General features: G+C 48.3%; 1 protein-coding gene across 1 annotated transcript; it reads right to left on the bottom strand.

Moving 5' to 3' along the window:
- On the bottom strand, positions 1–11,424 carry UNC119B (unc-119 lipid binding chaperone B). The gene is made up of 5 exons (XM_019727864.2): positions 11,129–11,424; positions 8,382–8,495; positions 6,126–6,234; positions 5,830–6,002; positions 1–3,773 (listed from the first exon to the last, which is right to left on the bottom strand). The coding sequence occupies exons 1-5, from the start codon at positions 11,370–11,372 to the stop codon at positions 3,661–3,663; spliced, it is 753 nt and encodes a 250-aa protein (XP_019583423.1). The 5' UTR covers positions 11,373–11,424; the 3' UTR covers positions 1–3,660.
- Between the last annotated feature and the right edge of the window lie 4,391 nt (positions 11,425–15,815).

Here is a 15,815-nt window from a genome sequence, read left to right on the forward strand (position 1 = left end):
TACTGTGAAAATCTTTTATTTGTCTCTTGTGGCAAAATAACATTTTATACAAATAAATCACCCAGTTTACTTTGGACCCAAAGACAATACAAACTGGAATGAGGGTCTTAGGCAAACGGGAAAGAGGAGGAAGGGCAGATCAGGTCATTGATGTTTCTTATATTCTGTGAAAAATAGATTTACAGGGAAAAAAATAGACTTTCAAAACTTCAATGACTTTACATGATCCTTTGTAAAACAAGGGGTAAATCCACTTCCACCAGCTCCTTCCTGCGGCTAAGATGTTCTGTAACAGAATGTGCGTAACAGGATGTCGGATAAGTAGGCTTCCACACCAGGCACAGCAGCACCCTCTCTACATGGATCAGGGATCCTCGCGCACCAGCAAGGAGTCTGCTGGAATTTTTAGGACTGTCCCCATTCCCCAAACCTCGCTGATATCAGAGTGACAATGGCCACCAGAGAAAGTGACTTTACAGAGGAAAAAGAGTACCCTGGGAGCCTACCAGGGTGGCAGGACACACCAAGGCAAGACTCACCGTATTTGTACATTAGACACAGCCTATTAAACCCACTCCACAAAGGAGTTCCACTTCAACTGAAAAAATAAGTGGAGGATTCCCCAGTCACTGCCTTTTCAAGAATCTCCAGTCTATGGTTAGTTAGCCCGAACCCCCACAAATCACCACCGCTATTTGGGAATCAGATGGCCCAGACTCTGGGTGTCTTCAGGACACGCCCCTGAAAACTGCCTTCACAAGACAGCTTTGAGCTAACACGTAAGGAGAGCCTCCTTTAACCCAGAACTACTGTTAGTTGTTATTTCTCTGTTTACTCTGTAGAACATAGAATTAAATAAACCAGGACCTTCTTTGGAGAAGCTAGAAGGGTGTCTTAGCCCAAAGGCTTCACAGGAAAAGAGAGGCTCTCTCCCAGGAGATTCCAAGGCAGAGGGAGGAGAGCAAGACAGGAAAGGCAGGCAGGGGTGCAGGCGGCGGGCCCCGTGGCACCAGGTGGGCCTGCCAGTGCACTGGAATGTATTCCCTCCAGGAGCTGCCTCTCAGATGCCAGCTCTGAACAACTGCACAGCCTCCCACGCAGCGAGTTTTTTTTTTCCTCCCATTGTATCACCCAAAAGACAATGGCTATCAACAAACAGTCCAGATTCCTTAATAACACGGCCTCCTGATTCAACTTCTGATTGGTTCAGCTACTTTCAGAGAAAGTACGACTTCCAAGTCTCTCCAATTCAGGTACAAAAGCTTGAATTTCAACCTCACCCTGGTGAACACCCCAGAGTAGCAATGCTTCTCAAGATTTCCTGAGTAGCTAGACACAAGAATCCACAGTCTCAGGTAAAGAACACCAGACCTCCCGTCGTAAAAGATGGCAAACCCTGTCCTGCTGGGCAGTTTGAGCACTTGGCCTCAAAATGGTCTCCAGTGAGACTAAGGCAAGCTAACGGGGAAGAGGACTTAGCACTATTCGCACCAGAGTGCCTGCCTCTTCTGCCCTCGGGGTCCTCCTCCTAGCAAAGGCTAACACGGCAGATAGGAGCCCACAGTGGACAAGACACAGTCTGCCCTGGGACACATTTCCAAGACACACTCTACTGAGCAGAGTTCTGGGCAGCTCTCGAGACCACCTCCTAGAGGATAAATATCAAAGGTAGAAACTCTCCCAATCAGCTTGTCACAGAGAGAAGGGGTAATTCTGAAGCTCGACAGGACACACAGATGTGTCAGAGGAGGCACGATGAGAAACAGGACCGGAGGCAGTGCTGTGTGTCCACAGATGGGGAGGGAATGAGGACGAGGCAGCTTCCCCAGCAGCATATGGGGCAGAGCCCCACGTAAGGCACCTGGTTTGTAGTCGGCTCCAGTTCTGAGATTCCCCGGTCTGCAGGGTGCCCGGTCTCTTCCTTCCCTCAGTGGCTAGATCCAGTGCAGGCACACAGGGCTGAGCCAGGGTTTGCTCAGTAAGAAAGCTGTCGGCATCTGGCAGAGCCCAGACTCTGGCCTGGCACACAGCACTGGGCCAAGGTTCAAGGCCACTCACGCTCTAGAATCCAAACTGGGAGCAACACTAGTCAGTGAATGCACAGGGGCTTCTGTGGCCAAGTGCTGGCCCTTCTTTCCCTGGCCCCACACGGCCTTCCTCCCAAGCGCCCTGGGAAACAACTCCCCTGTCACAGTTACTGTGACGCCGCACCCACATACCTGGGCCCTTCCTACTGCCCCCTTCCTATCAAGGCTAAATCCTGGCAACAACAATCTTACGGAGTTCGGGTTGAGCACCTAAAGCTACCCACACAGTCAGACACCGCAGGGAGCAAAGGAGATGAAATAAAGGCCTGAGGACAAACGCAGCAGGATGTGCAAGGAAGCTTTTCTGAGAACCCCCCTCTCTGATCGGAACAGGTGAAACAGGCTGAGGGGCCTAACACCCCAAACAATTCCAACTAGCATTTGAAGGATCAGCTAGATATACATCACTTAGATCTGCCCTGCCAGGATGGTTCCAGAAACCACTTCAGTAGAAAGGCAGAGAGGAAAATCCTGAAGAAGAAATCTACAGAGTTTCGGAGGCAAAGCCCATCAAGAGCCAGTCCTCCAGGTCACGCCGTGTCGAGAAAAACCAAATGCCTCCTTTAGGGATCTGCTGGCTCAGCCTGGCCCCAGCGCGAGCCAGAGGCGCCCCGGGAGCCTTATTAGTACTATCAGAAGTCTAACTGCACATCACATACTCCGGGAACACCACTGACATTTTCTAAAACCTCCCAAAAAGAAGCCTAGAAAGCAAAACAAACCACACACGCACACACAATGAGGCCTGCTCTGGCCTCGAGAGATGCTATTGTTCCAAGAGCAAAACTGACACATTCTATTTCAGGAGATACTCAAAAGTGAGGAGTTGGGAGATGCAGAGCGAGGTCATCTTTCCTCCAAAATGAGAACAGGAAGGCACTGCCAGGCTGACACCTTGCTGGATCCCCAGGACTGGCCGAGGATCCTGGAAGCCAGGCAGGTAAGCAGGCCTCTCCCTAAGATGGATCATTCGGCTTAGCAGCCTTACCCATCCCTAGTGCCTCAACTCTTGGCACCACTCTTCCCCTCCACCCCCTTTCAAGTTTCTTTCCAGTTGGTTTACAACTATGCACAGGGTAAGGTCAGACTGTGCTGCTGGCAACGCCGGAAGTGATAAGAAATGCCTGAAGAGGCTGACCTTGCAGCTTCCCACAGCACCTAGGAACCTACAGAAGAGCTGCTAACCGGCAGATGGGCCGGCCAGAGCTTTCTCACCCGGGCACAGCTCTGCCACAGAGACCCGGGCTCGTCAGGTCAACCAGTAGGCAGCTATGACTACATGAAAATAAACTGTCTTTTTTATCTGGATTCCAAGAGCCTTTCCTAATCTTTTACTTTTACTATAGTACCTCTGTGACCTAAGGGGTGGGATAGAAAGGGAAGAAAAAAATACTGGGAAAGGAAACACAGCACTGCTTGGCACCTCTCTTGGAGCACAGGAAACTGCCACCCCACCCTCGGCTTCCTGGGGTGAGGTTCCAGATGTATGTTGACTAACAGCAGCTTCAGCCACCTTCATGTGCCAGGACCTCGGGCCGCAGCAAAGCACCTCCCCTGTTCGGTCCTGCAGCAGTTACTGGCCTCCATTATAGGCATAGTCAGCCTTGTTGTGCATTATCAGCTTGTTCTCAACAAAGTAGAAGCTGTCAGAACGGGTCTCGTAGGGATTTTCAATCATCAGACGAACTGCAAGTCAGGGAAAGAAAAAAAGTGTAAGTCTGCCCCATGGGCTAGGTGGGAACTTAGCATCCTCTCTAAAATTCATATGCTGGGCCTTCTGGAAAATGTGAGTACACTCTCCCAGAATAATGAAGTCAGCACAAAGGGAGCCAGCTTTTGAGAGCTGGGGAGAACCGGTTACCACCGAAGTGCCCAAACTGAACATGACACCTACTTCAAGACCAGGATGCAAACAACTCTCTGACAGTCCCTCCTTGGTGATCCCCAGCCTGGACTCTGGGTCAGCACCCCCGGAGAATGGGCTTACACTTTTACCAACATGGCCCATAGCAGCTTATTTACTCAGGGCTTCCGGTGTGTTCCCCTAGACCAGGGGTGTCCAAACTGCGGCCCGCGGGCCAACTGCAGCCCAAGATCCATTGTTAATTGGCTGATAGCAAATTCCAAAAATATATTTCGTTTACTTAAATAAACCAGGTGGGGCAATACGTACTTCACCTCGAATGAGTGGCCCGGCTGTTTGTGTATTTTACCGCATATGGCCCTTGGTGAAAAACGTTGAAAAAAGTTTGGACACCCCTGCCCTAGACATTCTGGTCCAAATTCAGAAAGCTGTGCCTCACTGTGCCACTGCCCACAGACACCCCTGGCAACCAAAGGAATTCGAGGCGTACATGAGTACAGAGGGACAAAGTGAGGTGTACCATTCTCCAGAGATGGATCAGGGCATTAACTTGGAAATGATTCAGCGAAAGGTCTGCCTATCTCGGGATCCAGATTTAAATCTCCTGTTTGTTCAGGCCATTACCCAGACTTCTTTAACTAGGCTGGAGAGTCCAGAGAATTAAACAGTCACTACCTGGGGTCAGTCTTGAGTTAATAATTACATGCTATTTTGAGTCCTCTGGAGGAAATGCTATTTTTCACCAGTTCTAAAAAGGTAAAACATTGTTTTAAGTCCTTTGAACCCACCCAGGCCAAAGTGGTTTGGTCTAAATCCAGAATGTGACCTTCACTGCTGTTTAGCTTGTCTGGTTTCAAGAAGGAGTTATATTGCCTTGGGTAAAAACTTGAAATGCTATACATAATCTTTTCTTTCAAGTATCTACACAGCCCAGCCCAGCTTGAGAGCTGAGTTCAAACCAGGCCCAGCTGCTGTCATGAACACTGTCCCACATCTTCGCAATCCTCATTTTACCTGGGGACAGTACTGCCACACAAGCAGAGTACCTAGTTGTGAGAATATGACAATTTTAAGGACCTGGGATTCTGAGAAAACCAGTCAGTATATGTAGATCCTTCCTCACAACCCAACTAAATAAATCCTACCACTTTCCATAGGATCCCACTCACATCCCCATTGTTTGGGATCAGTTTCCCTAATTCCTAACAGAGGCTGCAGCCCTGAGATAGTTAGACCAAAGTCACTGACACTGCAAAAGCCTGTTCTTTCTCTTTAATGAAGTCCCTATCTTCCCTTGCCTAGCCTTCTCCCGCTGGTGCATTCCCCAGGTCTTCCACCGCAGTATAGGATTTCTCTTCTAAGACTGTTCCATCATGCCACTCGCTCTGCTCCAAAACCTGTAAGAGCCCCCTATTTCCTGGTGGACCTATTCTAAGTTTATCTAATCCACCTTCTACTTGCAGAGAATGAGCCAGAGGAGGTCCTCAGACCTACGATTCTATGTAGCCCGTTTCACATCTAGCTGTGATTAAGGAAAATGTGAAAGGTTTAGAGTGCTGAGCAGGGAGCTGAGGGCTCCGACACAGTGGGAAACCGTGACTAACAGTGGAGAGGAGAGGTGCTCATCGCCCTCAGTTCCCGCCCTTTCCCATAGCCTGCACCTAAAAGGGACTGCTGGTATTGAAACCTTCCCTGCGCCTTCCGAGTTTGAAACGTTAGGAACAATAGGAAATAAGGAGCCTGAGGGCAAATGACTAGAGATGCATCAGGTCATGATTCCCTCCTCTGCCAAACGAGGGCGTTGGGCCAGATGGATCTCAAGGCTTGTTCCTGTCGCCCTAAGAAACTGGAATGCTGCCTGAGTCAGGGTGTACGTACTGACATCCTCAGATAGCTGGGGAAACTCATAGATGTGTTCACAAGTGTTCCTGCTGCTGGGGATACAGAAACCAAAATCAAAGTCAAAGTTTTTCAGCAAGCGTTCCCGGAAGTAGTGCCGCTCGATCATCCGGAAGTTTGACACAGGTTTGTCTCCCACGGTGAACTCCACCCTGCAAAAATAAACCTCTGTGAGCCCTACTTTGCCTCCTCCTGCCCCAAAACACAACCTCACAGAGACCATCCTTCTCTGTAAACAGCAGGATGTTCTCCCCTCAGAGAATGCTGGTACTCACGTTGCCCCGACTGTCCGGAGGCGGAGAAATGCTGGTGTGAACTGATAGCGGACGAAACGTCCTGCGCTGAGGTCCACGTCTCCACCTTCCTCCTCCTCTTCCTCTTGGCCTGCAAGTACACACAGAATCTGGAGCGCACCGTCCTCTGGGCCCCACCAACCCAAACAGCACAACCCACGAGCAGCACCGGCACGAGCAGCAGGATGGCTGACGGGCACTGTGCTGAGCCAGAACCACACTGTGAGGCGTGCCTGTTCTCTCCATTTTGCACATCAGGAAGCTCAAGCTCAGAGAGGTGAAGTCACATGTCCAAAGTCTCCCAAACAGTCCGTGCGGGGGGCAGGGATTTGAATCCAGGTCCATCTCCCTGAGGGCCTGACGACCAAGTTCACGTGCTAGTAACAAACCAAAAGAAGGAGACTACGGAAGTTGAAGCTACTCAAAAGGCGCCTTCAGAGAACGTAAACCTTTCTGACACGCAGCAAAGACAAACCCCGAGAAAGGACTGTGTTATTTAAATGCCAGGCACTGACCTACAGCCTTGAAATACTGTACTTCCTTGGATGAATGCCTATGCCAGGCCACACCAGCCCAACACTGCCCACCCGGGAACGGGTGAAGCAGATGGGCAGTGAACCAGTATGTGGGACCTGAACGAGGGTCCGCAAGGGTGATGATGGTCCTTGGTTTAATGCATTCTTGAACCCAGGAAATGAAAGATTTGTAATCGCAGAACCGTTTTCAATGAGAACAAAGAGCTATCTCCCTCAAGTAGCCACCAGTGTCCAGCAAGGATATTTTCTCCAGGTCTAGGCTGAACGTGGGTGCGACACAAGAGAAGTCTTTTTCAGCATCAAACATCTCTGCCTGTGACAAGCCAAGAGCAACTGGGCAAGCACACTGAGTAGAGTTCATACCCAAAGACTCTGGAGCCCTAGCTCCAACAATATGATTCAAAGAGGGGAAGGCCAATCTTCTCAGAACAGCTCATCAGAATAAGTGCTGCTGGAGGGTATGTTGGTATGAGCATGTTCCAAGTGAATCAAGGTCCTTAAAGGTAAAGACTGGAGAGGTTGAAAAGCAAAGTATTTTGAGAGTCTCTGCAGCTGAGTTCAAAGCCACGTACCTGAAGTAGTCCCGGGATCCGTGAAACATCCTAAGTACTGGGACATGTGGCTTACAGACGTGAACTCCACAGACCCAGGAAGCCAGCTGGCCCTGACCCTCCCAATCCAAGCTAAGTGCCCCCAAGCTGGAGCCTTCAGGCACCATGGTCAGTACTAGATTATAGCAGCGTAAGGACTATTGGGTGGGACGACGAGACCAGGGCTCTGGCCCTGGCTGTGCAATTAACCAGAGCTGAGACTTTCTCAGGAAAGTCTTTTGACTTACCTGGGGTACTAATACCTGCCTTACCAAATTTACAGGCTCTTTCTGAGTAGCAATCAGGTGGGAAAAGCTTTGCAAAAAGAGTTATTAATACAGACGCCAGTTGCTACTCTGATGGGTTATCTCTGCTGGTGTTCTAGTAACTAACTCCAGGGGGTGCTAACTGCTCAGTGATGGACTCCAAAGACAGTGTGGTTCCCCAACCAGGAATGAATCACCCTGGGACTGCATCACAAGCACAGGAAACACCAATTCAAGGCTAATTTAAGGAATCCCAACTAGATGAGTTCATATGCCTGGGCTTTCTGTTCATCCAGAAAATAATGGAGATTAAAATCCAAACTAGGACCTACTGGAAACTACGAGACACTATTTAAAAGAAAGAGAGGGAGAAGAGAGGTGACACTGTCTCCTGGTCTGGACTGAAATCCTCAGTGTCACCTTTCAGAGTGTCCCCAGGAGTCAAAGCTCATGACAGCTTCATTTCAAGGATTCCTTTCCTAAGTGGAGGCAATATGGTGAGATGAAAGAGCACAGGACCTTAGGAAAGTCACTGGGAAATTCCGGGCCTCAGTTTCCTTATCTGTAAAATGGGGATACTAATTCCTCCCAGACGTGTGAGAATTACATGAGCTGATGTAAACAGAAAGCTGTGGAACACAGTGACCAGCACAGAGTAGCTACTCAACAAACACCAGCCTCTCAACACAGTTTCAAACCAGCATGACCGGCAGGCCAGGCTTCAGGAAGTGATGGAAATGGGACACACCGGAGTCCATGACATAGGATGCAATGGCACACAAAAATTCAAGCTTTAAAGGCCTTTTGCTCCAACTATCAAGTGACTGCTATGATATAGAGGCTTACCTGAAACACAAGGTTTGGCAATCTCAAAGAGCACCGTCCCTGTCTCCAAATCTCGAATTTTGAAGCGGGTGAAATCAATACTGTAGATGTTGTCTTCAGGTTTACATAAATAATCTGAAAATGAGAGAGCAGGAACAGTGCCATTAAATAACCCTCCAAAACTACCGTTCATATTCCTCTCAAGTTTTTAAGCAAACTCAGGTTTCTTCCTTACACAATTCACTTAAAACAAACACAAAAACTTCCTCTTATGTTATAAGCAACAGTTCTGTGGAGAGTACAAGGGGATCCAAGAAAGAAAGAAAGAAAAAAAGAGCACGGACTTGGCTTGGATGAAAGATTATCATCACACGTTTAGAAACAGGGATTTTAAAAAAAGGAGATTTCTTTGGAAACACCTCAAAAATGGCCTACAAACCTTTCATGAACTGTCAACAAAAGGGATGTCACAAAAGGGTAGAATTTTTTTAGAAATCCATTTTTAAACACTTATACTGATCTAATGGCTAATACAGTGCTTGTTTACCAACCTTGGGTATCACAAAGCAGAGATCGGCAAACTTATTCTGTAAAGGACCAGATCATAAATAATTTAGGCTCTGCGGCCACTCAGTCTCTGTCACAACTACTCAAGTCTGTCACTGTAATGCCAAAGCAGCCAGACAACACATCAATGAATGGCCATGGCTGTATTCTAATATAACTATTTATGGACTCTGAAATATGAATTTTATATAACCATGTGTTGCAAGATAGCATTCCTTCCCCGCTCCGCCCCCTGCCTGCCCCAACTATTTAAAAATGTTAGAACCATTCTTAGCTTGGGGGCTGTACAAAATCAGGTGGTGGGCCATACTTACACAGGAGGCAGGACAATTTGCCAGCGAGAGAGGGCATCAGGCCAAAGTGAAATAGAGCCCACAACAACCTGAGCAGCTAATCATTCTAACTCATTCTGGCACTTTCATCTTATCTTGCCTGCCTGTGTTAGTTGTTTCATGTTTTACAAGCGGTCTCTCCAGTAAGATGGCAAATTTGAGAGCTACTGATTATTTTGTAACTCCCAAAAAGGCTGAAATTGGTTCTGCACCTTTCGAGGGTACGCAACAGATAACTTGCTGAAGGGAACAGAGTTTAAGAAGAGTAATAAAATCCAGAGGTCACCAAGCTGTGACCTGTGGCTTTCTCCAAAAGCTGCAGAGCACCGATCCCAAGCTCCTACACAGGGCCTGAGTGCCCACAAAGAATGCTGCTTAGGGCCAAGCCTTAGAATGGCCTAATTCAGCCCTGGTATCAGGAGAAAGCATGAGGTTAGGAATACCAGCTGATAAGCATTTGTGTACCTTCAGAGCCCCAAATGAAAACTGGGTCAGAACAAAAGCTGCTTTTTCACAATGTTTCAATGAAACTGAATAGCAAGACTTTCTAAAGATATACTCAGGGACGAAGAGGACAGTCCCAACCCAAACAGTGGTGGAAAATGGGGACATCAAAATATCCAGAATCAAATTAAAAGTATTTTAGGAGATGGAAATGCCCTTTCATTCAGTCTGGACCAAGGCCCTTCCCACAAATTCCCATCCCCAAATACCTGGAGCTGCCACCAGCTCCCTGAGGTACACCTGAGCAGCCCTGAGCTGATCACGAAAGCAACTCAGCAGGTAACACTATGGCAGCCTCAGCCATCAAAGGAGTCCTGGTACTGCAGAGTTAGAAGTCTGGGCCTAACCAGGTGACCGCAAACTCTTGAGGGGAAATAGCAGCAAGAGAAAAAAACGTCAGGGCTTGGCTTGGAAGAGAACTGAAAAAGAGAGGAGATACAGGGTAGTGGGTGGGCAATATATTTCTTCCCACCCATAGTGTTCCCCCCGAAAATAAGACCGGGTCTTATATTAATTTTTGCTCCAAAAGCTGTATTAGGGCTTATGATCAGGGGAATGTCCTCCTGAAAAATCATGCTAGGACTTATTTTCCGGTCAGGTCTTATTTTCGTGGAAACAGGTTACCAATGAAAAGGTGTAGTAGGATGGTTGCATTTTATGCCAGAAACTCATTTCTGAAATCCTGACATAATTCTTAATTCACTAGAACAAATGTCAAAGGCAGGATTCCCATTTCGGAGTTTGTACATACACGAAACTTTACTATTTTTTTTTTTTTAATGTGGCAGAGTTTCAAATTTGCATGAAATGCCATGACAATGAGTTTGAGGAAGAACACACCTGCACACAAGGGGGCAACGCTTGGAGCCAAAAGGGGTGGGGGCCAAGGTAGGCTGGAAAGAGGGGAGAGGCTGTCAGGAGCCGGAATGGAGGGAAACGCAGAGAAAGCAAGTAAGGGTCTGGGCTGCCAGAAGGCTGCAGAAGCTGGGAGTAGACAGGCAAAGGGACCTGGCTGAGCCGGAACTTCACTGATGGTTGGGGGGCCCAGTTACCAGGCTCAGGAGGATCCGGTTAAGCTAAGAGGCCCCCTACCAAGGAAGTCCAGCTGAGGAGGGGCCGGCCAAGGAGAAGCCGGTGTGGCCGGACCCAGGAAAATGCAGTCAAGCTCAAGAGGAACCGCTTCCCAACAAGGGCTAGGTGAGGGTGGGGAGCGCAGGCCCGGCACGGCGGAGCGGTGGGCAGCGTGGCCTGGCCGGCCGGAGAGGAAAAGGTGGCTGGGTGGACCCCGAGCAGCCAGCTCGGCTGAAGGCTGCAAGGAGCCCGGGGCCCGGCGCGAGGGGAGGGCGCAGCCGGTCCCGCACTCACTCTCGGTGACCCGGCTGAGGCGCAGGACGTGCTCGGGCCGGATGGTGTCCAGAGCCAGTAGCTCCTGTTCCGTGACCGCTGCCCCGATGCCGTCGTCGGCCGCGTGGTGGGGCGCCTGCCGCCGCGCTTTGAGCCGGTTCAAGACGCCGCCGCCTGCCTTCTTTTTCTCCTCCTTGCCAGTCACCAGCCCCCGGGGCCCAGGCGTCGACCCAGCGGCCGCCGCCTTCGGGTTCGACCCGCTCATCGCTCGGCCGCCAAGATGGCCGCCGCCTCCACAGCGCCGTAACTATGGAGAGCGGGGGCGTGGCCCGGGGTGGCACCTGGGGAGGGGCGGGGCCGGGAGGGGCGGGGCCGCGTCAGGCCGCCCTTTCACCAGCTTTGTTACAGCCAGGTAATGGGCCCAAGGGATGTCTTAGAACTTTGTACCCCCCAGACACTCCATCAGGCCCCCAAAGTCACCCCAAATGTGTTAAGAAAAGATCTTGTACGGTCAAGGGACTCGTCATGTAAATTGTGGTCAAGGCATCTTGAGAAAATGTTTAAAAAAAAAATAAGCTGTCGGAGAAAATGTTTTTAAAGCTGTAGCACTGAAGGTAAGTTAAAATAGTGCTAGTTATGCAAAGGCAGCTTTCCAATTAGATTGTCATTCCTAAACCCTACTGTGCCAGGCTTTGGACTAGACACTGGGCCGGGCTACAGGGAATATAATATGAATGAGGTTAGGAACTGGCTCTGCCTTATTCACCATTGTACTGGGCAGTCTAGTTAATGCCTGACACGTGGCGGGTGCTCAATAATGATTGATTGAATGAATGAGCCCAGTAAGTATAATGAACCAACCAGAGGACAAACCAGAGTGCTGACTGCTGTGACAGAGGTACAGCAAAAGTGCTACCAGAGTATACAGCAGTGGTCTGGGGGGTCGGGGAGAGGCTTCACAGCGGTGACCTCTGCACTGAACCTTGGTAGATAACCATGATTTCACCAATTGGACAAAATGGGTGGGGGGGTGGGGGAAGGCTGCCCTCTTATACCCCAAGTGACCTCTGCTTTGGAGGCCTGGGCCTGACTAATGCAAAGTGTGTCTGCTAAGTCTGATTTCACGTCTCAGCCAGACAGGCCAGAATGAAACTCTCCCCTCTCCACGTGGTCAGCCTCAAGACTTCATTTATGCCAGGCCTTGCTGGGTCCCTCTCACCTGATGGGAGGGGCAGGGGAGGGGTTGACAAGCCTAGCCTCATTCCTGGACAAAATCCAAACCTGACTCCACCCCAGTTGCCCAGCCAGGTGGAACAATATGTGGCCAAGTTCCTATCTAAGTGCTGTCTGTCCTGTGTTTGAGAAATTACCACTGGGTGGCACTTACCAACTGTTCAGGGAAATTTCAATAGATGTGTACAAAGAACTAAAGTCTTTCCCATTGCGATCAACTCTTTAAACCATTCAGCAGTGAGTGGTTACCGATGAATTTCCAGAACTATTAATATGCTACTTGATTGTGAATCACCAAGAGGGGGGTTTAGCGTGCAGCCACTTCCCACACTCACTTGCTCACTGAACCTTTGTTTTCAGAGCACCAGGACTAGAGTTATGTGGACCGCAGCTTTTCTGTTGCTAAGGATAACAAACGTTTTAACCCCTTTACCTGCAATTCCACATCCAGGAACTTAGCCTACATGTATGTACAAAGATGTTTACTGCAGGACCATCTGAAACACTGAAAAATTACAATACATTATAGTTGCACTCATGTTATGCAGCTGTTAAAAAGAATGAGATCCACCTACATGTACTACTATGGAGACATCTCAAAGCTGTATTAAGTGAAAAAACAGAATCCCATTTGTTTTAAATAAAAAGTATATGAATATATAGAAGTGTATTTGTAGCCGCAAAGGAAAGGGTTTGGATATACACTAAAGTGTTAATGGTGGCTCCCTCAGGGGGAAAGGGACTAAATGGGGATATATTCACTGGTGACACTATTTAGAGCTGTTCTGTGCTACTTTATCACAACAAACCTATGATCACGGGCTGCTTGTGTACTTATGAAAAAACTTAGGATCTATTTTTGGAAGGTAGACACTAAGCCAAAGTAGCCTTATTTTCTCATAAAATTAAAAGCAAACTCAATCACTTTTTTCTATTGAAAAAAATTAAATAAATACTACCACATAAGGAACTCTCTCTAGTCACTACCTATGAATTGTGGTTAAAAGGAAAAGATTATGTCTTTAGGAGAAGAGAAAATACAAAAAAGAATAGATGTATATCCCTTTTTAAAAGGAGTAGGAAAAATTAGGACTAACCTCCAATCTCCCTAAGGTAGGTCAAAAGGCTCTTTTAAAAGTTTTTTGAAAAGTGCATATAATAAACCCGTTTGAGGTTAAAAGGAAAATAAGAGATTTACCGCATTAAATAGTAACCCCCAGGTTTCCCTGTGTTAGGACCCAGGAAACTAGAGTAGAAAGGCCTCCCTTTTACCCCAGTTCAGTGCTCTGCGAGTCCCTCCTTCCGCTGCTCGTTTCCCTCACTGTAAGAGGTGTGACCGTGGCTGTGTTCCAGGGCAGTCCCAGAGCAGCCAGGCAGTCTGTCTCAGATCAGGCCAGGCAGGTGGGGCCCGGAGCTGGTACAGCCAAGGTAAGCACGAGGGCTTTTCCTGCCGAGACCGGCAAGTTCAGCCCTCCTTATAGGTGGCAGGCATCGAGACAGCGAGCTCTGGCTGGGCTGCCGGCACGCCTTGCGGTCCGAGACAGAGCGCTAACAGTTTCTCTAGCACCCAAGTCACTTCTTTCCCTGACAGAGGGCTGTTTTTAAAAGACATGAATTTATTATTTATATCCTACCTGTTTTCAAAGAGAATTTCAGGCATATAACAAAGTCATATAGCACAAGATTGGTGAGTGAAAATTCATGTAGCCTTGCCGAGGGCAGTACTTGCAAAATTTTAAATGCATATACTGTTTGATCTAGGTAATTCCTTAATGGAATTCTAAAGAAATACTTGCACATGTGCACAATAAATGTTTAACTATATAAATATGTTATATATGTAACATATACGACAGTCACCAAACTCACCTGCATTATTCTCTAGGGATTAGAGGGATAGGAATGAGTTTTCACATTTTGCAGCACCCCATATAATTTTTTTAAATGTACTTATACATTTTACATCATTAAGTCTTAATAGGTTACTTTCTTTTTCAGAGAAGGAAGTTTATCAAAAACCTCCATGTAACCATCACCCAGCTTCATCAGTTATGTACATTCAAAAGCTTCCGTTTTTAAAATAGTACATCATACCATTAAGAGCACAGGATTTCAGGTTCGACCGAGTTCCGGACCTCACTCTGCCACTTACCAGCTATGTGACTTTGGGCAGGTCCTTTCTCCCCTTTGAGCCCTTGGCTCCTCATTTATAAATCAGTCTAGTCACACGTCTTTCCTAGGGTTGTTGTGAAGAGATGCAAACAGCAACAAAAGGCACTATGCTGGTGCCAGGGGCAGCGTCTCATGCAAGGTCGCCAAGGCAGTGTATTTCATGGCCTTTCTCCAGGACCCCTGGGCTGAGGGCAGGCACACTGGGCAGAGCGAAGCCATGGAGCTAGACTGGGAAGTGCAGTGACCGAAAAGAACACTCAGGTCAGAGCTGAGAGGAAAGGAGCTGGGGACCAGCCTTGAGGAAGCAACAAATGGATTCAAGTGGCAGCAGTGAGGAAACCCAGGAGAGCAAGTCTTAGTACAAGGCCCAAGCCAAAAAGCAAGTGGAGTTATTTTTTACTATTCTAAGTGGCTAGCAACAAACAAAACTCATTGAACTCTTGGGCTAGAGTACTGTAGTGAGACGTCTACCATCTCAGGTTGCCAGAGAGCAGAGGCAAGCCCACTCCAGAACTTTCCTGCTTCTCCTCCTTTCTACCTTGACCCCCACCACTGCTATAGCAACAGGCTTTCCAGTAAACGTTGGAAAAACTCATCTCTCTTCCTCTGTGGGGGATGCAGGAGGGTGGGGGACTACGTATGAAGAAAGGTCCGACACACCGGCTCCAGCCAACCCGGAGCCTGATTTCCTTAGCAAGATTAAGATCTGGATCCAAGGAGTGGTTTTACCCAACCCCCAGCACTTAGCCCAAGATCTTCTGTCAGACAATTTCCCTCCGTGCAACTCCCTAGAGCAGGGCTTCTTCAGGTCTCTTCCCCAGTTGGCAGCTCATGCAAAGCTACTTGAAATAGTAACAGCTAAATCTGAATTAGTAAAGAACTCCAGTTATGGGTGGGCTCAAGCTAAGAAAGAGGCTCTGTGGGCCTCCAGGCTTATTTGGGCCCTGAGAACGGACTCCATTAACACTGGCTTCATTCTTACAGCTCAGTGCTGAATCCTGCCCTTCAAGGGATCACTAAGGGAGGTAGGCCAAACTCTCCATCCCTCTCCCAAAACCAGCAGCCTCCATTCCTGCTTACAGGAATACAGCAGGTACGCTCAGGAACCATGTCACAGAGCATCATGGGGAAACGGAAGGCAGTAGAGCCAGAGTCCTCATATACAATCCCAGCTCCGCCTTTTGCTAGTTGTGTGGCCTTGGGCAAGTCACTTTACCTCTTAAAGGCTAATACCAACTGGCTTGTTGAGGATTAAACAGATAACGCCTGTAAAAGTGCTCAGCACGTTACCTACCCATTTCAA

The sequence above is a fragment of the Rhinolophus sinicus genome, linkage group LG16 (genome assembly GCF_036562045.2).
Source record: "Rhinolophus sinicus isolate RSC01 linkage group LG16, ASM3656204v1, whole genome shotgun sequence".
NCBI classification, from domain to species: domain Eukaryota; kingdom Metazoa; phylum Chordata; class Mammalia; order Chiroptera; family Rhinolophidae; genus Rhinolophus; species Rhinolophus sinicus.